This window comes from Trichosurus vulpecula, chromosome 3 (assembly GCF_011100635.1).
Source record: "Trichosurus vulpecula isolate mTriVul1 chromosome 3, mTriVul1.pri, whole genome shotgun sequence".
Classification (NCBI taxonomy): domain Eukaryota; kingdom Metazoa; phylum Chordata; class Mammalia; order Diprotodontia; family Phalangeridae; genus Trichosurus; species Trichosurus vulpecula.
In genome coordinates, this window is record NC_050575.1 from 345,215,053 (window position 1) to 345,240,167 (window position 25,115).

Genomic DNA, 25,115 nt, shown 5'->3' on the forward strand with positions numbered 1-25,115 from the left:
TTGGAGATAATCAGCCCAGAGACAACACTGAGATTAAGGGGCTCTGCAAAACGTGGGGATTCAGCTGAGCCTTGCAGGAAGCTAGGGAAGCCAGGAGACAGAGATGAGGTGGGAAAGCATCCCTTCTTAGTTCCCGTGCCAGACCTTGTACTCCTTGGAGGGACTGTTTGACTTTGCCCCTGCTCTTTGCTGTGCAGTTATGAAGGTGATGCTGTATACATTTTATAGATGAGGAAACTGAGGTGTGGAGAATGACTTGTCAATGGTAACATGGCCTGTAGAAAGGGAACCTGAAACTGGGACCTTGGACTCAGTGCCCTTTATATCACACATATATATTTTTTTGTTTTTGCTATTCAGTTGTATCTGACTCTTCATGACGCCATTGGGAGTTCTCTTGGGAAAGATACTGGAGTGGTTTGCCATTTCTTTCTCCAGCTCATTTTACAGATGAGGAAACAGAGGCAAATGGGGGTAGGTGACTTGCCCAGGGTCACACAGAGAAGTGTCAGAGGCCAGGCTTTAACTCAGGAAGATGGGTTTTTGTGACTTCAGGTTTGACACTCTATCTACTGCATTACTTTGCTGCCCTATATTATATATCATGTTGCCTATTAGCATAAAGATTTGAAGTCAAAAGGATGGCACAGTAGACAGAGATGGGGCTCTTCATTACAATAGATGAACACAGAACTAGGTCATGAAGGGGGGGATTTCCTGAATGAGCAAGGGGCATGATGGGGGCATAAAGCTGTGGGGCAGGGGAAAGAACACTGGACAGAGTCCAAAGACCTAGGTCTTCCCCTACTAATTGTGTGCCCTCTCTGAGCCTCAGTTTTTTAATCTGTAAAATGGGGTTATATACTACACAATTTCTGGGGTAGGTATGAGGGTAAAACAAGGTAATGAATATAAAATATTTTATGAAATGCAAATTTCAATGTGTTGATTATTTTGTCAATATAACATAACAAATATATCTATACATATATGTATATATAACATGTAAATATAAGTGAAAAGTTATTATTAATAAAAGGATTTATTTCCATAATACTGGAATGTCGGTCCCTGTGAAAAGTTAGCACTGGCAAGGCTGAATGCCCAAACTACAGTGAATGTCAGAGGCCAATCTCACCAGGCCCAACCCACTTCCTCTCCTGGGCAGCATGATTGTTTTTTTTTAAATGCCCTTTACCCATCCACACTTTTCCTTTTGTCATATATCCTATTCTTTTAAGGTGCTATTCTCCCCTTAAGGGTAATTAGTGAATATGAACCAGTATTTGCTTGTGGGTTTGACTAGATTAATGGACTATCCCCTGTAATGGCAAACAAAGCAGGACTTTTTGTTGTTTTTTTTGTTTTGGAGTGCTTCTCAGCACTAAGGCAATCAAGTACCTTTGAGTCTTGCCTTCGTTTCAATCAAGAGTCTTCGATGACCTGCTTAATTCACAAGAAAGTCCAAGTCACACAAGTTTGAGTCACATGGTTGTGATGCCTTCTGACCCTGAAGAAGTATATACATACTCTTGGAGGTTAGCTTTTTATTTTGGGGCTCACTCATTGGAAGAGCTTTCGTGTTATTTGGCCAGACGAGCTTTGAAAACCCAGATGTTGGTGCTTCTCTCTGGTAACTATGTATGCATTGCTATGGTCAGACAGAAGCCTGTCTGTTGATTTGTGTTATTTTGCTCTGTTTATAATTTCTGCTTGTAATTTCTGTTTGTATTCTCTCTGAAGTCCAGGGTGTTGGCTTTTCCCCCTGAACTAAGTGAAAAAATATGTATTTTTAATTAAAGTAAGGTTGTCAATCCCTTAAAGTTGCTTTCCTTAAAAAAAGCAGATGAAAGAACCTGTGCTAGCTGTGTACTGGAGTTACTGGCCTCACACAGCCACAGTAGCTATAAGTAACATTGTTGTTACTCTCCTCTGCAGCCAATGCCTTAACCCAGTTAGAATTCCTAGATTCCTTCAAAGCACAGCTCACAGGTACCCCAAGGTTTCTGCTGATCACCCCCAGTTGTTAGGGCTTCCATGATCATAAAATTTCCAAGTTCACACAGGGGATTGCCACACACACACACACACTGCTGCATGTTCATAAGGGCTGGGCTCTAATTAGCCAGTCCTCTATCACACACACACACACTTTGTATTTATTCAACTATGTATATGTTGTATCCTCCCTATAGAATGTCAGCTCAAGGGCAGGTGCTGTTTTCATAATTCTTTACATCTTCAAGGATCTAGCACAGGGGATGGCTCATAGTAGGAACACAAATATTTGCTGAATTGTTCCCAAATGTAGGCAAAACAAATGTCCAAACTCAGGTTTTCAGGGACCAAAAGAGCCATTTTGTGGATAAACATCTCATTATCTCGGCCAGCCTGTTATCACCAAACCCAACCAGGCTCATTTCTTCCATCCCACACATGGAATCCTGCTACCCAGACCCTGGGCCCATCCCTCCCCAATTCAAACTCCAGTTCAAGTCATTGCCTTCTCTGTAGTTTTCTTCCTCTCTGGGTCTCTCCCCATCTTCACTCAATTTCATATCATATTACAATAGCGTTTCATGTTTGAGAGTCAGGGCCCCAAAGAGAAGGACTATATGACCCTATTACAGGGGTGGGCGCTGTTCACGCTCACTGAAAGCAGCTGCTGGCTTCATCAAAACAGAACCTCTTCCGCTCTCCAAGGCGTTTACTTATTTTGTGAAAGCCTGTAAGTGACTTGGCAAAGGCCAAGTCACCACCAGTCCGATCAGAGACTTGTTAAATGAAAACACAACAACATTCTGGTGCTTTTCTATTTAATGCCATCATACAATTATCAGCATCTCTTTGGAAAGCCCAAGGTAAATCAGTAGTACATTTTTTCCTTTTTTTTTTAAACAATAGAATTCCAAGAACAAAAATAGATCTCTATCTCATATATATATATATACACATATATATGTATACATGTACATATGTCTGTATATAGGGAAGTGGGACAGGGAGCTTTTAACCAAGGCCAACCTGAAAGTCAAAATAATGACCTGCCCTGAGGGGTCTCTGTGCCTCTTACCTCTGGACAGGATCAGGGGTCCATGCAGGAAAGGCTAAAAGATTCATGACTTCTTCCCCTAAGAAAAGTGTCCCAGTACTTCCTGGGCAGGAAATGGCAAAGCCTCTGATGGGGTTTATTGCTCAGTTATCACCCATACCCCTAGAGAGGCTCATCCTATAACATTTCTGCTCCTGGTGCTTTGGGAGGGGTGGGAGGTGGGAAGGGGAGAGCTGGGCTGGAAAAACTCATGGTTCCCTATGACTTCCAGTAAAAAGGAAAAGGACTATACCTCTGATTTTAAAAAAAATTCCCTCTCCCTCCCCTCCTGGTGCTCATTGGAAATGAACTTAGGGAAATTCTCACTCAGGGGAGACTGGGTCTCGCTGGCTGCTGAGGTTGGTGGGGGGATGTGCGTGGCCTCCAATCAATAGTGATGTTCGAGGTGAGGAGAGCCTTGGGTCAGAGGTAGCCTGTTGACAAGCTGTCTTGGGGAGTTAACTAGCAGTACCTGACACAAGAGTTTGGCCGGGACTGAAGCAGGTCCTGGGCTGTCCTCGCCCCAGGGCTGGCTTAGCTGGCTGGGAAAATATCCAGTATCTCCCCATTCACTTCCAAAAACCCTTCCAGTTTCCTAAGTACCTGGCTTATGATAAACAAGGGAATCCTCTATGTACATTAAGGCACTGCTCCCTCAGAGAAAGCTCACAAAGCTTAAGTCTGGGGACATGGTTTAGGGAGCCCCCCTTCTTGTGGGGGGGGTAGCTTAGGTCTTTTCAGGCACCCCTGGAATGATTCTATCAACACCAACACTGGCCACGGGCAGGGGAATGCTGTTAGGTTAATTTAGGAATACAGGGGAAATGCCTGGCCCTACAGGACAGGGCTTAGGTTGCTTGGAAAAAGTCTTCAGCCAAAGAAGTTGCCCATGGACAATGGGTAGTCCCAGGATGGGGGGCTGGGCGAGCTGTGGGTTGGTGCTCAGAGCCAGACCACAGGTGGGTGAGGTAAGGGAAAAGGTATCATCTCAAAAGGTCCTGCTCTTTCCTTCTCATTGTGTAGGACACCCCAACTCCCTCTGCTTAGGGGTCCCCAAGCTTGTGTTCCATATTTCCTGACCTGCCCAGAGATGTCATCCTTAGCTTAGACAAAGGCCTGGCCCTGTTATGGGATCTGTGCAGTGGACTCAGCCTCTCTCTGTAGGTCCAACAACCCACATTTTGGGGGCAAGGGAGGAAGTCTTCTAGGAAGAATATATCCCATCCGAGCAGTTGGGGATGGGACAAACAGTATTTTTGGCAGGGCCCTTGGGTAAGTGCATATATGATATCAAGCATCCAAAATATGATTGTGCAGTTGAAGATTCCACCCAAGAACATCTCTGGAAAATAGGAGGGAGGAGGGATGGAATAGTCTACCTCCTCTACTGTAATCTTAATGGGACAGAAGGAGGAAGTCTCCTGAGTAGTTCCAAGTCCCAAAGGGCTCCAATTTCCAATTCTCCTCCCATTTTTTAATGATTGAGCAGCAGACTCATTTTAGAGGCAACATGGCAGGGATCTGGCCCTGGAAAAGACCCGAGGGCCCAGTTTCATTACAATGTATTAGGGAAAAAAAATCATCTAGCTTGGCCTCCACTCATGGCAGAAGAAGAGTGTAAACACCTCTGGGACCCCAAGACAAACATGGGGGAAAACAGTACAAAATTACTTAAACCCAGCATTTAGAAAAGAGAACACTTCTGATGCCCACTGCCTCTGGGACAGTCCAACCTACACAAGCCTGTGTGGACTGAAAGGTCTAAACGCTCCTCCTAATATCCTCTTTTCCTACTCCCGATTCCTAGTGCAGCAGATTGGGGCAAGTGAGGGACCCAGAATGAAGAATACTAGCATCTCCTAAGGTCTGATGGAGCCAGACCATGCAGCAGCATCAGGAACCATGGCAGAGATCTCCCCCACCAGGCTTTCAAAGGCAGGAAAAACAGGAAAAAAAAATCATCTTCCCTTTCAACCACAGAGGTCTTCTGGGATTATATATCTTTGGTCTTTTCCCACTTTAGGAAAGGAAGAAAGCTAAACTTTGGAACAAAAAAAAATGCTTTTGCTACTGAGTTGGAAATCAGCGTACCATGACTGTTTGGAATGGATTCCTGGGCTGGGGGTGTGGAGGAAGAGCAAAGACGGTGCCGAGGACTTTTATACACGGGTACACACACTCACTACAAACACGCAGAATACACATGCACTTCCAGCACACACCCAACAAATACACAGACATCTACTCCCAGTGCACACGTATGCACACACGTTGAATACAGACACCCCTTTCCCTCTCCCCCAACCATACAGACATGGTGGCTTTAGCCTTTCTCTCCTACAAATGTCAGGCTAAATCTCATCTTTTCCCTCGGAGCCCAAAGGTGCAAGGATATTCCAGCCTAGCTCTCAGTGGGCAGCACCCAGCAGACACGTGGAGACAGGGACAGTGATGTTCCCTAAGGCTATATTCTCCTTGCCTTCTGCAGCCAGGGCACCTGCTCCCACGGGACAGCTACGTTAGCACGGAGCCCCTCGGTGCTTTGGTAGAATCAGAGCTCCCGGGGGATGACGGTGAAAGGCACCACAGGACTGCTGGCCTCCAGGTCAAGGGCAGTGAGGAAACACTCCACAGCGGCTTCACTATTGCCCTGGGCCTGCAGGACTTCGCCCAGGCTCTTCCATGCCTCATGACTGGTGGTCTGGATCTGGATAGCATCTCTCAGCACCTTCTGGGCCAGGTCCTGCCGACCCAGTCTGCTGAGCATGAGACCCTGCAAAGCAAACACATGACACTGTGAAGCAAGCAAGTGGGCCTGATGTGGGGGCAGAGGGGACCCTAGGACTCTGGGAAGAGCTCCCCAGACTCAGAATAGGGCCCTGCTGCTGGCTTAGCACAGAACCTCCATCCTAGCCAACTAGATCACGAGTTATCTCTGGAGCCCACCGTTCTTCCTCCTGCCTCCTGGTCTTTGCATAAGCTGTCCTCCCTCACACCTGTAATGCATTCTTCCTACAGTTTCACCTTCCCAAACCCTTATCGGCTCAGGTGATGTTTCTGGGGATCTTAGGCAGTGAGGTGGGGCAGTGGTCAGACCAGTCCTTCCTCCAATACGCACTAGCTGTATGAAGCCTGGTAAGTCACTGAAGCCATCGGCCTCAGTTTCCTCATTTTCCCCATTCCCCACAGAGGATTAAATGAGATAATGTCTCAAATAAATGTCAGCAATCATCTGTTCCCTCCCCAGTCATTAGGGTTCTTTCTCTCAACAAGCTCCCAAAGAGACATATTAATATACTGATCAGTGTCTCTGCTACAGCCCTCTTGGCACACACGGGCCCCTCCCCCCAGCAGAACGGAAGCTTCCAGAGGGCAGGGAGTGCTTAGTTCTGGCAGAGCTGAATGGTCCTTCCTACATTTAATGCTACTGCTGCTGCTGCTGCTCTCTCTCCTCTCTGGTTCACAGGTCTTCCTGTACACCAGGGACACAAATCTGCACTGAACCTAGAGATGAAGTCAGGGCTTCCTAGCCTTTCTGTGTGTTGTGGACCACTTGGCAAAAGTCTAGTGAAGCCTTCTTAGAATCATGTTTTTGTTTTGTTTTGGTGTTTTTTGGAGGAGGGAAGACAGGGCAGTTGGGGCTAAGTGACTTGCCCAAGGTCACACAGCTAGTAAGTGTCAAGTGTCTGAGGCCGGATTTAGACTCGGGTCCCCGACTCCAAGGCCGGTGCTCTATTCACTGCACTACCTAGCTGCCCTTAGAATCATGTTTTTAAGTGCATAAAATATGTAGGATTATGAAGTAAACCAGTTATATTGAAATTAAGTTATCACAAGATTTTTTAAAAAAACAAGTTCACGACCCCTAGTTAGGCTCTCAATGCCAGAATTTCATGCACTATAGAATTCAACTCAACAAGCCCTCCTTCTCAGGAGCCTCTGCTGGGCGTGTGCTTGTGCACAGGCACTCTCTCCCGACTCTGTCCTAGGCTCCCACTGATCTTGTTGACTTCCAAGAGTTTATCACTTCTAGGCCAGCACTCTCAGGACTCCTCTCTGAGCTGGGATGTCACATCACCAGTCAATCAACAAGCACGAGATGGGTGCCGGGTTAAATGCTGGGACCCAAAGAGCCTTCGGGAGCTTACACCACTTGCTCTTCAGACTTGTCAGAGTGGGTGCCCTCAAGATAGCACAAGCTCAACCTGTCCCAAACATCAATCCATATTCTTCTTCTTAAACCCACCCACATCTTTCACTCTTTCCTGTTTTTGTCAAAGGCACTGCCACTTCCCCCTGCCTCCAAGGTCCATGATCTCAGTGTTATCTTGTCCTCTCTACCCTGGCCTCCGATCCGTTCTGTCCATTTCATTCGCACAGCGACCATTTTAGCTCAGGCCCTCATCACCTCTGATCACGAGACCCATCCCTTCGGGACTGGTTCCCCCGGCCAGCTCTTGGCCTGCTTCAGTTCATCCTCCATAGGGCTGCCAAAAATATTTTCCTTAGGACGCTCCTGCTGGAATTCGCTTCCTCGTCATTTCTGCCTCACAGAGTCTCCCTCTGCCTTCAAGGTGCAGCAGCTCAGGTACCACTTTCTATGTGAGTTGCTAGTGCTTCCCCCCAAAACCTACTTTGTAATCAACAACTTTGTGTTTCTTAGTATTTATTCTGTTATTTCTGTATATAATTACATGTGTCCTCACCTCCCCCTTTAGAAAGCTCCTTCAGCAGGGATTCTTTCATTCTTTGTCCAGCACTTCTCCTGCATACAGTAGGCACTTAATGACTGTCTTCCTCTGATCACTGGTGCCTAGCGGTGTCTTACATACAGTAGGCTGATAAGTATTTGTTGAATTGAATTCTATAGTGCATGAAATTCTGGCATTGAGAGCCTAACTAGGGGCCCGTGAACTTGTTTTTTTAAAAATCTTGTGATAACTTAATTTCAATATAACTGGTTTCCTTCATAATCCTACATATTTTATGCACTTAAAAACATGATTCTAAGGGCAGCTAGGTAGTGCAGTGAATAGAGCACTGGCCTTGGAGTCAGGGGGACCCGAGTTCAAATCCAGCCTCAGACACTTGACACTTACTAGCTGTGTGACCTTGGGCAAGTCACTTAACCCCAACTGCCCTGCCTTCTCTCCTCCAAAAAACACCAAAACAAAACAAAAACATGATTCTAAGAAGGCTTCACTAGACTTTTGCCAAAGTGGTCCACAACACACAGAAAGGCTAAGAACCCTGACTTCATCTGTAGGTTCAGTGCAGATTTGTGTCCCTGGTACAGGAAGACCTATGAATCATGAACTGGAAAGGACCTTAGAAATCATCCTAAACTTTGCTCGCTGCCTGTGATTGTGTTGACTTCCTGGACAGAAACAGAGAATCTTAGAGTCCAAAAAGAACCTGAACAAGAATCCCTTCTTAGATCACTTACATACTCGAGAAGGGTCATTTTTTGCCTGAAGACCTCCAATGAGGGGGAGCCCATCACCTCCTGGGCCAGCTCATTTTTATATAAATGTTCCTTACGTCGAGCCCAAGTTGGTCACTTGTTCCTTGTTCTACTCACTCTGGGGCCCAGAAGAACAAGTCCACGTGACAATCATTTGAGTATCTGAAGACCCATCATCATCATCATCACCACCACCACCATCACCAGCAGCAGCAGCACCATCGCCATCACAAACATTTTAGGTCTGTCCATGTAAAAATGCATGATCCCACTAGATCCTCATAATGACCTTGTAAGACAGGAACTACAAATATTATTACCTCGATTTTGCATGAGGAAACCAAGGCTCAAAGAGGTTGCCAAGATCAAGGTGAGGAGTTAGTATCTGAGGCTGGATCTGACCCTTGGTTTTCCTGATCCCCAGGCCAGCACTTTCTCCACCATCCCACCCTGACACTGGCTCTCATGCCTTGCCCCTTAAATCCTCCCCTCTCAAGATGAAACAGCTTCCATTTCTTCAACCAGACCCCATATGGCATCCTCTCAAGGTCCTCCCCCCGACCCCGGTCACTCACACCCCTCTGGACCATTTTCCATTCTATCAATAATCTCCCTTAGCAGAGGACTGCAGATGGCTTCAAACCAGGGCAGAGCACGTGGAGACCAATGCCTGACTAGCCCTGCACATACATAACATTTCTCAATGCTGCTTAAGATGGAATTGGCTTCTTCCGGTTTGTCACACTGTTGACTTGTATTGGGTTTGTGGTCCACTAAACTCCTAGACCTTTCACGGAAGGTCTGCTGCCTAGCCAAGGCCCTCCTCCCACCTCTACTGCCCATCTCTCAGCTGGGAGGTTGATTTTTTTGAACCCAAGTTTAAGACTTCATATTTGTCCCCACTAAATTTCCTCTTTTCAGATTGGAACAAAGACTCTGGCTTCTCAAAATCTTTCTGGAGCCTGACACTGTCATTGAATGTATTAGCAATCCCTCCCAGCTTTGTATCATCTGCAAATGTTATAAAGCATACCATCCATGCATGCATGTAAGTCACTGGAAGGAAGCTGCCTTCAATTCATCCAGAGAAAACTCTTCTGGTGGCCGCCCACTGATGGGCAATGTACATTTTTAGCTGGAACATTTCACCCCCTTCTTCCCTCCCTCCCCATTTTGCAAAGCTGGAGTTTGGCTCCTCTGTTGCTATGGAGACCTGTCAGGGAGATACACAAGCATAATTTCATAAAGCCTTCTGAGATCTTATGAACACAGCCAATTAGCAGAGAGTGAAGGATGGAGCTCTTGGCAGTCCTTGGAAAGGCTCCTAAAGGTACATCTCAAAATCTGTCTAAAAAACCCTCCTGTCAGTCCCAGATGGGTAGTTCCATTTTGACTGAACAAACAGGAAAGACGTGTATGGGTTAGGACACCCCAGAAAGCTGTGCCCAGAGCTTGGCTCAGAATGTCCAGGGCCAGCAATCCCCTCAAGGTTCCCCGTACACTGCGACAGGAAGGCTGAGCTAAGAAATGCTTATTAACATCCTCTCTCAAGGTCCCATCTTTAAGTCTCTATGACCCACTGAAGTCTCAGGTGACCTGGTGATTAAGTGAGTTTCCCTAGATCAAGAATTCAGCAAGTCTTTGCTGAGCAAGGATTTACTCCACCTTCCCTGGGGGGGGTAGGGCTGGATTAGGTCATCCTCACTGCCCCCACCCCCTAAGACAGTGACCTCACAGCTGTAAGGAGACACTGCTGCTGGGGTCAGGCTGAGGCTCCTGAGGGAACCAAGGGCTTGTAACTGGATCTGGCGACACCTGCTCCTGACACCAGCTGAGCTTAGTGTTTTTGGAGCAACCTCAGAAACACTGCCACCTGACAGATGGGCCAGGCTGCTGGGAAGACATCAGTCTCCTTGCATTCCCCTCCCCCCATATGGGCTGACACCTTTCCTCGCCTGCTCTCTTTCCTACCCCAAGCTTGGCTGGTATTCAGGATGGGCTGGGGTTGGGTCAGAGGGGCAGTCTTTAGCTGAAGAGAACACTTAACGTAAATCCATTAATCCAATTCAACCTAACATATCTGAATTGTGCTGGCCTGGCTGGCACTCCTCGGACAAATTCTATTTACGGCACAGCCCCCTTCCTCCTACCTTGTTACTGTCCTACTCCATGCAGGTGAGGGTGGAGGTCTGGACACACAGACACACAGTCTGTGGAAGGAACATTGTACTCAAAGAGATGAGATTTTGGTTCTCATTTTGATTATGCTGCTAAGTAGTTGGCTATGCAACCTTGGGCAACTGCCCACCTTGGTTTCCCAATATGTGAAAGTGGTGGTCGTGCGTGCGTGTGTGTGTAGGGGAGTATCAAGGGATGAGGGAACAAGAGAGACCAGAAGCGGCGGGAGACTGGAGGGGGTACAGAAGGAAGCACTGTCTTTGTCCGCCTTCCTCCCCGTCCTCCATAGATGTCTACTATGTACTTGCACTGTTCAAGGCTCAGCCCCAGTCAGCCCCACTCTGAAAAGCCCCCTTGATTGCTGACTGCTCCGGCCTTCCCTCTTCGGTAAGCACTAAATAATTTGTTTTTATTATTATTCATTCATTCACCTCCTGTAGCACTTACAGCAGCGACTAAACTTTTTATTCTCATAGTTTTGTTTTTTTTTTCATTTAGGATTACTGTCCCTGCATGTTGTCCTTTATGATTTATCTTCCTAACTTCTCTAGGGCAGGACCCACAGCCCTTCTGCCTGCATCCCTGAGGGAACCTAGCTCAGGCTGGGCAGGGGAAATGGGCTCAATCAAGTGGCCTGAAACGGATTCTGTCCCCTCCTCTCCACGCTCCAGACCATGGCTGACTGACATCTCCACAGGCTGGCGTGCCTTTATGGGATATTCTTTTTTGGTCTTGTGGGGTGGGACATTATTGGTGTTATCCCACTTTTACAAACCAGGAAACCTGAGGTTAGGTGCCTTGCCCATGGCCACAGACTTAGTAAGTGTTGGAGGCAGAGTCTGGGTCCAGGTCCATCCAGCCTTCTTAACACCAGGCAATGTGGCCTCTCGATTTCCTGTGTGACCGCTGAGATCTCTAAAACGGGGGCAGGTGGGTGAAGAGATGGTGGCTAAGTCACCTGAAGTCTTGGGAGGAGGGTTGGGCCTAGACCTGGCTGTCTTTCTTGGCCCTCTTCCTATCTGTCCTCCCTTTCTCAGTCTCTTTGGCTGGCTCATAATCCATCTCAGCATAATGGTTGGTGTTTCCCTGTGGCTGTCCTGGTCCCTTCTCTCTCTAAAGTCTCTCACTTGGGGATCTCATCAGCTCCTTGGGGTTTAGCGTGTCTATGCAGATGACTCCCAGGTCTCTATATGTACCCCCTGAGTCGCAGGTGCACAGATCCAGCTGCCTATTAAACATTTCAAACTGGATCTCTCCTCAAACCAACCATCTTCTGAATTTCTGGAGGACTAACTAACACCGTTCCAGTCACCCAAGCATGCAACTTTGGGCTCATCATCAATTCCCAGCTATCCCTCATCCCATAAACCCATTAATTGCCAAATCTTGTCGTTTCTACCTCTACACCTCCTCTTACATCTGATTTGTTCTCTCTACTGACAGAGCCACCATCTTGGAACAGGCCTTCATCATCTGTGTAGATTATTGCAAAAGCCTCCTCACTGGACTCCCAGCCTCATGTCTCCCCTTTCCCACCCTTCCTCCACAGAGCTGCCCAAGTATAATTCTTCTAAAGCATGGTGCTGACCGGGCCGCTTCCCTCCTCAGTATGGCTCCTTTCTGCCTTCAGCATTAACTGTCAAGTCCCCTTTTGGGCCATTAAAACTCTTGTCAACTCGGCCCCAACCTCCTTTTAGGCCTGTTCACTCTGCGGTCCAGCCCACCTGGCTTTCTAGCCATTGCTTATACACTCAGCACTCCGTCATCTCCGGTCTGTTTCCTGACTGTCCCCCATGTCCGGAACACACTTCCTGAGGCCACCTGTGACATGAAGCCTGTCCTGCCTCCTCCAGCTGCGAGAGCCCCCTTCCTTCCCAATTACTTGGATAGATTTTGCTCATGCTTGCATGTCTGTATTGTCTCACTCTTAGGAGAATGTGGGTTCCTGGAGGGCAGGACGAGCTTCCTTTTGGGTCTGTATAGCCCAGTATCCAGGAGGTGCCCAGATGAAGCAGGCACTTAATAAGTGCTTTTGCCAAGACTTGCAGGTCATTAAGGCTGGACCTCAAGGACTCAGTGACCACTGCTTCTGTGACGTACTTGGCTGGAAAAAAAGGCTCGTGCCATCACTGGGGTAGCCACGAGCTAGCATAGGCATAGAACTGGGACTTTTCTCCTGGGAACTAGGGAATGGGAAGGCAGGCCTAGGACTTGGTGAAAGGCGGAGGTGGCAGCGGCTGCTTCCATGGCATTTCTCTCTAAAGGGGCTCCAGTTTAATTCCCTTGACTCCAAGCCCCTCCCTCTGGGTTAAGCACTGGCCTCTCCAGGCTCAATTTTAAAATGCACATGTGCCCTGCTGGGGGGGTGGGGGTGGGATGGGGATGAATGGAAACACATCTAATAACTACCCCTTTATTAGATGTTTTCCTCCCTTAAATGGGCCCATGGGGGCAGTACAGGTGCATTGGGTCCAGGGTGGAGTGGGTGGGTGAACTCTGAAGATAAAATTCATCCCCCTCACAGTTCTGCTGCTGAAGGACAGGCCGGTCTACAGGGGCTGGTGGTGGGCAGGGCTGGGAGTTGCTGCCTTCCTGGTGTCCCCTACCCCCTTGGTTATTTATAAAAGTTATTTTGGGAATTTCTTCTTCTGAGCTCAAGGCACATTCCTGAAATTCTGTAACACCCTCTCCAGCTGGAAAATAGGATCTGCAGGAGGCTAGGGGTTGGTAGAAAGCCTCCTGCCTTGGGACAGAGGAGGCTGGGAGAGGTCCAGGATAGGAGGGTCCTGGTGGGAAAACAGCCAGGGTATTTGTGAGTCCATGGAAGAGACCTTCTGCCCATCCACATCCTACAGGGTTTGGTTTAAGCACCACCTTCCTCAGCTCCACCAGCTCACTTTCACCCACGCTTTACCCTGTCTCCTTAGAGCATCCAGCCTGCCCCACTCAATTCAGCACATAATAATGGGGCATAACTCTGTCCCAATCTGCTCCTACTGCTTCACAGAAGTGCATCTTTCCTCATCAACTAAACCGAGCTCCTTGAGGGAGGGAGGGAACTGTGTGGATTCCTCCTTTGAAATTCCTTTTGTGGTCAGGCCACAACCAGTGTTTAGGGCGGGAGGGTGTGTAGTGGGTCAGAGCACTTCCTATGGGGCTTAGCACCTTTTGGTAGCACAAATGCTCTAGGCTCTTGCTAAAGGACACGCCTGACCACAGGCTCCTGGTTATCTGCCCCTTGGTCCCTCTAATGAGAAAGGCTGTGTTCGAGGCGGCTGGTGGTGCAACGGATAGAGGCCTGGGCCTGGAGTCAGAAAGACCTAAGTTCAAATCTGACTTTAGACACTTTCTAGCTATGGAGACCCTGGGCCAGCTCCGTTTGTCTCTGTTTCAAGTGTAACATGAGGATAATAATAGCACCCACCTCACAGAGTTGAGGATTAAATATTTGTAAAGAGCATTTAGCACAGGGCCTGGCACAGAGTGGGTTCTACATTAATGCTTGTTGCTTGGTCATTTTTCAGTCACGTCTGACTCTTCATGACCCTATTTGGGGTTTTCTTGGCTTCCAGCCAAGTTCCAGATGAGGAACTGAGGCAAACAGGGTTAAGTGACTTGCCCAGGGTCACACAGCTAGTCAGTGTCTGAGACTGGATTGGCACTCAGGAGGTGTTATCTTCTTGACTCCAGACTTGAGACTCTATCCACTGTGTCACCTAGGTGCCCATATAAATGCTTGTTCCCTGTCAAAGAGGACTGGCAATTAAGCCAGGAAAAGCTGTTCCGCTACGCAGACTAGATAAGGGAACCAGCAGAAAAGCTCTCTCCTTTTTTATCTGGCCTCTCTGCTGGCACGCTGGCTCTTCTTCCCATCACAGGGACCAAGGGACCACCAGGTACCTCTCTGGTCACGCACGGCCTTTAGCAGGGGGCCAGGGCTTATGTTTCACTGTAAGGGCTCCAACTGCCCCCGACCCCATGACAAATTAGTAACTATTTATTGACTGGCTGACAAATTCCCCAGGATGTTCTGGGATGAGGCAAGGACAGGATCTGCAAACCTCTCCACCCTGTCTGCAGGCTTCAAAGCTGCATCCTGGTTTGGGGCCACAGCGTGCCCTTCCACAGTCTTCCGTAAATTTTCAGTCTTTCCTTAGGAATCTGAGTTAACTAACTCAAGGAGTCAGTACAGGCAGAGGCTGCTTCCTGGTCCTATTCCAGGACTTGAGAGCTGGAGGGGACCCTAGCGATCATCTAACTCCACTTTTATCTTTGACACATGAGGCCCAATGAGGCTAAGTGACTTGCCCAAGGTGATACATAGGTAGTAAGCAGAAGTGCTGGTGTTTAAACCTGAGACTTCTGGCTCTTAAATAGGCAGTGTGGTACAGTGGATAAAGAGCTGGCCTTGGGGGCAGGGGAACCTACGTTCAAGCTTAGACTTTGCCAACCATCTAAGACCCTACATTGCTGAGAAGATGCCAACCTGCACTGGTAGAGGGATGTTCCTTACCTCTGGGTGGAGTTCCCTACATCAATGAAATCACGAGACCAGTCCTTATCCTGCTCCAAATTCTCTTTGCTCTGGAGGGTCCCCTATGGAGTCAGCAGCTTTTTACCTCAGACTGAGAGAGGAAGTTTGGGGGAGTGGGAATCATTCCCCAGGCAGGGACCAGGCATAGCTCCGGCAAGAGACATTCCCACCACTGCCTCAGAAAAACAAAGAAAAGTCTTCTCTCGTCTCCTTAATTCCCTCCTAGTCCGAGGGCCTGCTAGTCTGGGTAGGCTGTCCACGGTCCCCTCAGGTCATCCAGCAAGCAAGACAGGTCTGACCAAGCCATTGGTACTTGAGTATGTCTTTATGTGACCAAGAAGGGCCAGTGACTAAAGCTCTGCCCACAACCTTTTCTTTCTAGACCCCTGGGTGAGAATCTCTGCTGTGGTCTGCTTCAGGCCCACCTGTATATGAAGCTGAGGGCGCTGATTGAGAGATAAGAGACTTTACTTTCCTCAGATAAGACAAAAGGCTCCCCAGTCCTATTCTCAGCAAAGTCAAACTCCAGGGTTCAGCTAAGAGGGCAGGGTTGTTACCTTCATCAACAGTGAGGAAAGTGCAGAGTCCCTTCCCAATCCTGATTCTCTTTGGGTGCATGCTAGATCTGGTGTCAGAAAACCTGGGTTCAAATCCCAGATGTCATTTACTGTCTGCATGACCCAGACTCTCTGGGTTCAGTTTTATCAACTGTAAAATGAGAGGACTGGACAATAAAAAAAAAAAAAAGCTTTCCAATTCCTCTTTAAACCTGTTTCTGTCTACATGAAATCTGCACCTCTGAGAGCTAAGTAAAACCAGGCAACCAAAGGAGAGGAAGCTTCATAAGAAGGGCCCTATTATTTGTTTTCAAGGTCCACTGGCTCAGTGGGGGGGGGGGGGTTGTAGGAGGGGAAGGGAGGGTACTCTGAGTTTATTTGCTATGGGCAGATGCCAGAGGGCTTTGAATCGGAGATGAATAACAGGGAGGCCCAGGGTAGGCCCTCTGAAAATTTTCCAACGAAACATTTGTCTTCACCAGCCTCCCACACTTCTCCATTCCCATCCCCCCTTTTTCTTTTTGCTCTAATGGCAAGCCCTCCTGAACAAAACCTGCCTTCATTTACATTAAAGTGTAAATGACTGAGAGGTATTTGGGGGCATGAAAGCCTCTCCTGTGTCCCTGAAATCGTATCATGTAGGCAGCCACCTACATGGCCTATGTGTAAGGTTTGACTTAAAGTCAGTTGGATGTAGTGATTCAGGGATGGGGGAGGATGGTGGGCAGACACCAAAGACAAGGCCAGGGCACATCTTTTATATTGGGCATTTCAGGTACTATTGGGGGTGGAGGCACGAGGTCACAAAGACTCACTGAAGAGCTGGGGGGAGGGACCACTTGGCTTCTGCTGAGTAGGGCCTCCCAGATGTTGATGCTACATCTAAGAGAATGGGGAAGGGGAGGAGCATGTGGACCACTTCCCAGAGGGGCCAGCAGGCCCAGCCCCTGGGCATATCTCTTTTCATCATTTCCCCTTCTCAGGCACATCCACTTAGGGAAGGATACGGGTCACAGGTTATAAAGGTTTGGGGTAGGAAGGGTGAAAGAAGTACATGTGACCTGCCAGGGAAGGAGTGATTAGAAACTAACCTGGAAACTCACTGGGCCTACTCTCCTCAGCTTCATTGTCTCACAGGTGGCTGGGCCATCTTCACTTCTGTGTCCTTCAAAAGGTCTCATACATAGTAGGGGCTCATTAAGTATTTCTGGATGGACTAAAGTTAAAAATCAACTTTCAATCCATCCAGCAGTGGGCCCACACTGACCACATACCTGAATATGGAGCTGGAAGGTACTCCCTGAGGTCCTCCAGTTCAACTCACCACACTATTCAGGAAAAACCAACACAATATCCCTGAAAGTAACTGTCAACCCCTCCTTGATATCCACTGAGCTGCCTTAAGAAGTGATTGCCAAGTAATCAGACCAGAAAAACAAGTCACTCAATGCAGTTGACTGGCCCCAGACTAGATGTTCCCCTACTTTCTCATCACATTCTTCTGGCATCATATAGATGTGGCTGTGGGGGCCATCTCCAGTCATGCTGGTGGGTATCAGGCCACTGGACCCTGATGGCTCCGGAGGACAAAGTGAGGCCGGTGACCTTGCACAGCCCTCCCTCGCTTAAAGCCAATTCACCTGCAAGTCAAAGCATCATCTTCAGGCTGTCACAGTCCTCTTTGAGAACGACAGACAAACCACAACCACACACAAGTCTCACGAGTGAAGTGAATGGGCGTGAACTGAGTGGTGTCCAGAAAAACCTCCTGCTACAAAACATGTCTCCACCAGTGTGGCTGGAGTTTGTGAGACTCTACCATCAGAAAGTCATTGCTTTAGGGTTTTAAGCTTTGCAGCCTCTAAAAGTTCCCTATGAAAGTGTAAATGCCAACTGGGTGGGTATCAGTACCTTAGGGCATTAATCAGCTACCACAGCCCTATTGGACATCATTAGTCCACTGCTTTAGGATTATGCACTCACAGAGGCCCAGCCAGAAAAAGCCTTAGAGATCATCTACTCCACCACCTTCAATTAATCAATGCCAGGATGTGAACTCAAGTCTCTGACTCCCAAATGTAGCCCTCTTTCCACTATACTGTGTTAAGATCATGACCATGTAGGAACGGGACACAGAAAAAGTCTTGGGAGTGGTGAGAGGCACCCAGAGAGGTAAGGTGTCAGAAGCAAACCAACAATTCTGCCAATGCCCAAATGTTATTCTTGGCGGTCTCTGCTCTCTGACCTGGGATACCTGGGAGAGCTGCGCCCATGGAGAGTTCAATTAAAGGGCCTGACTCTTGGAGATTATGGGAAGGGCCTGTCAGCACCTGGCTCAGCTTCTGGCTTATGACTCAGGCAGGAACTGTTAAAATCAAATTTTTTTTTTGCTGTTTATATGATTAGTCAGCAATGATTTATAGTAATTAAAAATTAATGGACCACAAATGAACCCTAAATTGTATATAATTGTCAGCATTGGAAATTTTTCTTCCTTCTCCTCCCTCAGCCATTACCAAATAAATGCAGGGGTTAAAAAAAAATAAACTACAAAGATGGCCACTTCTCAAGATCTCAATTATCTACCTATTCAACACATTCAAACAAAAATCCCAAGTTAGCTAGCTCTTGCAATATTGACTCACATAATAATTAGGAGTTGATTAAAAGAGTGAGGGAAAAATATAAATCCCAGAAACTCACCCTTTGTCCCATTTCAAAGCCAAATATTTTGATGTACCTATTATTGGAGTTTTCTAAGCTCCTCCTTTCTTAGAGACCTCCTAAGTTCCAAGCCAACGTTCTTTCCATCAAGCCACACTTCGACAGAACCTCAGACCCCTGGAGCTGGGGGGGTGGGGCCTCAGGGACTATCCGGTGCAACTATTATCTGAACAAGAAGGGTCTCTCGACCATGCTGCCCACTCAGGCGTGGTCTGAAGGCCCACTCCCCTCGGGGGCAGCTCTCAGTTTTAGGAAGGTTTCTCTTGGATCCAAGCCTGTATCTGGCCTCTGTCACTTTCCCCATGGCTTCAAGCACACTAAATCCAATCCCTGTTGCCCAGGACCACCCTTTATGTGTCTGAAGACAGCTTTTGTATCCCTCTAAGTCGTCTCTGCTGTGGGTTAAGCTTTCTTGTTTCTGTTAGTGTCTATTTCTGTGCACAGGCCAAAATGAAGCTGTTCCTGATTTTAGGAGGTTTGTGTTCTGCTGTGGGAAAGAACACAACATGGACACAGAGAATCTGACCTATGAGGACCCTGGGGTGGGAGTGGGATGTCTACACGCTCCAGTGGTGGAGAAGGGGAGGGAGAGAAGTCCAGGCATGGACTGTCCATCTGCGCCAAGGCGGGAGACACACAGCAAGGAGGCTGACTGGGCCAGGACACAAGTGAGCAATGAGGAGTACTGGGAAATAGGGCTGCAAAGACAGACTGGCCCCAGATGGTCCCTAAATCAATCACAGACTTGGGAGGGATTCCAGCAGCCATCTGATCCTCCAAGGATCCAAAAGGAATCCCCCACTGAACATGCTCAATGAGTAGTTGTCCACCCTCTTTGCTTGAAGACATCCAACAAGCAGGGACTCCCTACCTGCTGAAGCACTGCACTCCTAATTAGATAATTCTAATTGTTATGGAATCCCCACCCCCCTAGCCCAAATCCAAGAAGACCGGTAAATGCCAAACAAGGGAGCTTTGATCCTAGAGGCTCAGGGAGCCCACTGAAGCTTCTTGAACACCTTAGGAAGGAAGTGTAGTGGCCTTTCCTGCCACTACAATGGGGTTTCTCTTCCAAAGGAGATTCCTGTCCAATCACTCATGAGGCCCAGGGCACCGGACAAGGTCAAAGAGGGTCTCGGCAACAGAGGGAGCCTTCAAGCCCAGGCCTACCTACCCCAGACCCTGTGTTTGAACATGCTATTTTGTGACCTACATCCCTCACATTGTCTCCTATGGTTATTGAACTTTGACCTCAGGGACAATTTCTTTATATCTCTTTGTACCCATCATGTCCTCCCCTACCCAAGCAAGGGGCTGGGCACCAACAGGCGTTATGGTAGAAGCAGATTAGGAGTCAGAAGACTTGAGTTGGAGTCCACCACTAACCCTGGGGGCAAGTCACTCCCGCTTTCTGAGTGAAATGTGTGAAACGGGCATAAGAATATTTGTACTAGCCATGTGACTGGGTGCTTATGGAGGAAGGGCTCTGTAAATGCTGAAGTGCTTCATAAACAGGAGCTGTCATCATCCTCGTCATCGACGCTTTGCCGCCAACCCTGAGGACTTGAGAGCTTCAGGCACAGGACGCTTCTGTTCCAGATGGCTCCACTCGAAGGGTGGGGGGAGTTTAAAGCTCTGGGTGTCTACCGATGCTTCCTCCCCAGGGCAGCCGCTGTTCTTGGGGCTGAACGGTGGGGAGAGGGCTAAGCCGAGCTGGGGACACCTTACGGCCTTCCAAGCCTGGCTCGAGTACCACCTCCTCCTCCTGGAGGATGCGCTAGGGCCCCCTCACTAAATACTCCGTACGTCTAGGGTGTCTCCAAAGTCTCAGTGCAATTTAAAGTTGATCTACATCTTTAACATCACTTTGAGAAAGACAGCATTTATCAAGCTTCTATATCTTAGGCCAGCGCTCACACGCTGATGGTATTACACACATTTTAAGGATGAAGAAACAGAGATTGAGAGGTGAAGCAAATTACTCAAGAGCACGCAGCCGGCCCTCCTCTCTTCCTCCACAACACAGTCACGCGCAGCACTAGGAACGACTAGACACTTTAAAAAAATAGTTGGCATTTATATGGTGTTTGAAGGTTTGCGAATTACCATCTCATTTTATCCTCAAAATCACTTGGGAGGTAGATGCTCTTATGACCCCCTATTTTACAGATAGGTAAACTGAGGCAGACCAAGGTTAAGCAACTTGCTCAGGGTCATACAACTAGTATCTGAGGCTAGATTTGAACTTGGGTCTTTCTTGACTTGAATCCAAGTCTGGCACTCCATCCACTGCTTTACACAATCATTTTAATTACTGTTTGCTGACTAAATGATTTTCTGGGCCTCTTTCTCATCTGTATGGTTGGGGGGTCCCCAGACATGTGACTCCATTGGGACAGGAGCTCCCAGTGAAGAAGCCTCTATGAGTACAGATCAACAATGGCTCTGTTGCTAGTGACTTGCCCAAGATCACACAGTCAATATGGGGCAAAGGCAAGACTTCCTGACTGGGGCCTGCTCTCTCTCTACTATGCCTATAGGTAAAATAGGGGAGAATAACAGCCCTAGTCTTTGAGTCAGGAGGGCCTGAGGAGGTCAACTCCTGCCTCTTAATGCTCAGTAGCAGGGGAGCTGTGGGCAAGTCACGACAGCAGGTTCCTTAAGCAACAACAGAGTTTCTACTAAAGTGTAGCTCTATTGGCGGAGAGGTTCCCATGCTGACAGAGTGACAGCTGCTCCTCTGGGTAATTCGTGCAATGTCGACCTCACAGGGCATAGCCTCAGATGAGTCACATCAGGCCCTGTGCTCACAGTCGACTGCAAACAGCACCGTGCCCATTCTGCAGGTGAAGAAGCAGGCTCAGAGAGGCGACGCTCCGGGTCACACAGCCGGACTCCCCCTTTCTGCCCCTAGCACCCGACACAAAGCTCCTCTTCTCTTCTAGGGCTGGTCTCAGACAGTCATCAAAGGAATCTTGCTCCCTGGGGGTCCATGTTCTGAGACTGGCAGGAGACTCAACTGCTAGGGGGCTTGTACCGCAGCGACAGGCAACAAAGGCTGGGGGTCCACCTGAATCCCTTACAAAGCCCTGGGGCTTAGAAGGGGGCTCAGAGGCTATGGTGAGGGTTTTGTGTTTTCATGATCCACGGAGAAGGCCTGCCCTGTGCTGGGAACTGAGATGGAACAAATGAGTGGGAATAATTCATCACCACATCCTCATCAGAGGAGGATGCAGGCTTCCAATTTCTCCAGGGGATCTGGAGAGAAAAGGGAGCTGGGAATGCTCTGGAAATTACATCCTGGGTAATTAAATCACTTGCATCTCCCCAGGACAATCTTGTCTATCTGTTCTCTTGCTCTGGGGGCTTGAGGGGTAGTGAGGGGGAAGATAAATTCTGAAGAAGGGGGACTGAAGCCTAGACATCTCTCATCTGGAAAGGCAATCTTCATGGTTGACTGGGAGTGAATGGTCATTCTGACAAGTCCCTTAAAGCCCATGGGCAGCAAAGAGAGTGGGGGAGGAGGAGGAAGAGAGAAGGGAGATGGGCTGGATTCTAGAAGGTCTGGTGCTTTCCACTGGGAATGACAGCAGAGACATCCATGTTCACAATACCTGCCCTCTGTATATGAAGTTCCCACTCTGACAAAGCACGTCAAGTGCCCTTGTGTCGGCACTTGAGAGGAGACGCTCTGAATCATACCCACTTTCCAATCTGGCCTAAGGTACACATACGTGAGATGACTTGGTGTGGTCAGGGGTCAGTGTGCGACTGTGTCTTTGGTCCTGAAACTGAGCAAAGCTAACCTTCACCCTGTACAAGGATGACAACCACAGCCTCGGCCTGATGAACTGGTACCATCAGAGCAGCAGACCCTGGTATGGTGGGGAGAATACGGGATTTGGCATTAAACAGGCCTGGATTCAAATTCTGCCTTGGACACTTACTAGCTGTGTGACCAGGAGGAAGTCACATAGACCCTGTAAAACTCAGTTTCCTCATTTGCAAAATGGAAATAATCCTGCCAGTAATACCTGCTACGAGCTTCTGATGAAATTACATAAAGCACTTTGCAAGCTTGAGACCACTAGCTTAGTGGTTACTGGTGGCAGAAAAACCTGGCTTCATTCCAGCCTCCAACATACACTGGCTATGTGACCCTGGGCCCACGGGCCAAGCCTTCAGGGCCCTTGGGCTACATTTAAGAGCAGGCACCAACCTGCCCCCAGGGAAGGGATTCTTCACTGAGAGTTCCCCAGACCCATGTAGGTCCAGTCCAATATATGTCATATGTATGTACATGCTTACGTATATATGTGTGTTTATATGTATAAAGAGACATGGTTATCATTACCCATAATCAATGAATCAGGATGAAACTCAGTTTTTTCTATAATCTCTCCCAGACACTGCTAAACCTCAGTTGGTCAGACAGGCGAGCAAATAGGTGCAGAAGAAACATCTTCAGAAAGGCCTCTGAGTTCTTTAAATATCCCACGGAAACAGGAAACGAGGCTACCAGCGCCCTCCTTGCTCCCACCTCTTCCTCCTCTGCCCAAGGTGTCTGCATCAGACCAGTGACAACACCCTCTGTCTCCTGCAACTACTCTCCAGAAGCCTTTTCTGGAGAGAGATGAGCTTCATGGCAGGAGTCCTGGGAGGCAGCATGGCCACCAGGGGATTCTGGGAAACAGCAGCCTTGGGGAAAGGAAGGCTCATTCTCTCTAGCTTGGAGAGCCTGTTGTGAGTCCTAGGAAAATAAGGTTTAGAGCTGGGGAGGGCCTTGGAGCTTACTGGGTCCAACTTCCTCATTTATAGATGAGAAAACTGAGGCCCAGGGGTGACGGGATTTCATTAGCTGGCAGTAAGTGGCAGAGGCAGACTTCAAACCTAGGCACACGGCATCCTGACCTCCCCTCTTCATAACCTCTCTTTGTTACAGCTGCAGCCCCTGATTATCCTGCTGGGGCTTCAAGAGAACACTACCTTCCTGGGCAATGACCCTGGGGGAAGTTCCTCAGTCCAACTACCTGTGTTGGACAATAACAACACCTGTGTGCGAGCACACACACTGAAGGATTTCTTTCCTCGCAGCAGCCTGGTAATGAAACTAGAATCATGCCTATTCTACATGTGAGGAAACCAAAGCTCGGGATGTTCCCCCCCTGCCCGGAAGGTGCTTGCCTCCTGACTTCCTGGGCTTCCTACAAGTCTCAGCTGAAGTCCCACTGTGTGCGAGCAGCTTTTCCCAATTCCTCTTCATGCTCATGCCTTCCCTGAGATCACCTTCAATGTTTGTACACAGAGGCCTGCATGCTGCCCTCCCCATTAAAGTACGAGTTCCTGGAGAGAAGGGACTGGCTTTTCCCTGCCTTCGTATCCTAAGTGCTTAGCACAATGCCCGGCGCATGGTAGGTGCTCCTATTTGGCTGACTGACCAAAGTGACTTGTCCAGTCATAAAGCCCACCCATCTGACCCTGAGGCCTGCCACCTGAGCCTTCCACCTCAGCATGCAGGGCTCCTCCCACCCTATCATGCTCTATAAATGAATTTCCAAGTGATGCTGGGCAGGATGATTAGATGAAAGGGCTGAACCGCAGCACCCAGAGAATGTCAAGTCTGCTCCCATTATTTGATTTGGAGTTTTCACTCAAACGTAAAAAGCCTCTCCGTTTCCATAGTTTACAGTCTCCTCAAGATAATTTAGTTGTAATTGAGTCCAACTTCGGAAGGAACATGAGGGATCAATACTTGGTGGCATGAACCCTTCCAAGGAATTGAATTACAAGTATCCAGGGTGCTTCTGTAAAGGAAGGCAGGCCGAGCCAGTGGGGGAGGGGAGTCAAGGGGGAAGGTCCTTAGTGAAGGACTCTGCCAGCATCACGTGGGAAGCAGCAAAGGCTGCTGACATGCCCTTGTGACCCAGCCACACAAACTCCCGGTGCCTCCCCCAAGGAGGACTGGGGAAGCTCTTGGGCCAGCAGGGACTCCTGTAAGCTGCATTCAAGGGGGCAGAGAATGCCTGGATGCTCCAAAGGATCAAGACCGGGCTCTTTCCTGGGAAAGAGCTTGAGACATGAGTAGCTGACTGAAGCTGGGCCAGAGAAAGCTGGCAAAGGACAGAAAGTGATCCTGAGCTTTTATTCTTTTTAAAAATGACACCACCCTGAGGCAGCTAGATGGTGCAGTGAGTACAGCTCTGGCCCTAGAGTCAGGAGGACCTGAGTTCAAATCCGGCCTCAGACACTTGACACATTCACTAGCTGTGTGACCTTGGATAAGTCACTTAACCCCAATTGCCCTGCCAAAAAAACAAAAAAAATGACACCACCCCGGTTGTCTTTGGGAAGCGATCATCTCCCCTGCACCCGAAGATCACAGCTCACTTACCCCCAAAGCCAGGCAGCCCTCTCCCACCTAGGAAGACGCTGTTTGTCTTCAGGGTCCCTGTTCCCTGCTGAGAATGATTTCATCCAAGTTTTCGCCCACTGCCAGCCCAAAGTGAGGGATAGCATGAAGCTAAACCCGTTGCCCTCATACGCCATCTCACTTCAGGCTAGTTCTAA

The 25,115-nt window shown here is 48.4% G+C and overlaps 1 protein-coding gene across 2 annotated transcripts in view; it reads right to left on the bottom strand.

The window, feature by feature from the left end:
• Positions 1-2,802: 2,802 nt before the first annotated feature.
• TTC7A (tetratricopeptide repeat domain 7A) overlaps positions 2,803-25,115 on the bottom strand; it is a 204,427-nt gene continuing 182,114 nt past the window's right edge. For both annotated transcript variants that reach the window (XM_036752040.1, XM_036752041.1), the window contains exon 20: positions 2,803-5,864. In XM_036752040.1, coding sequence (XP_036607935.1) covers positions 5,643-5,864 — 222 coding nt within the window. In that variant the 3' untranslated portion in view covers positions 2,803-5,642. The remainder of the gene's footprint in view (positions 5,865-25,115) is intronic.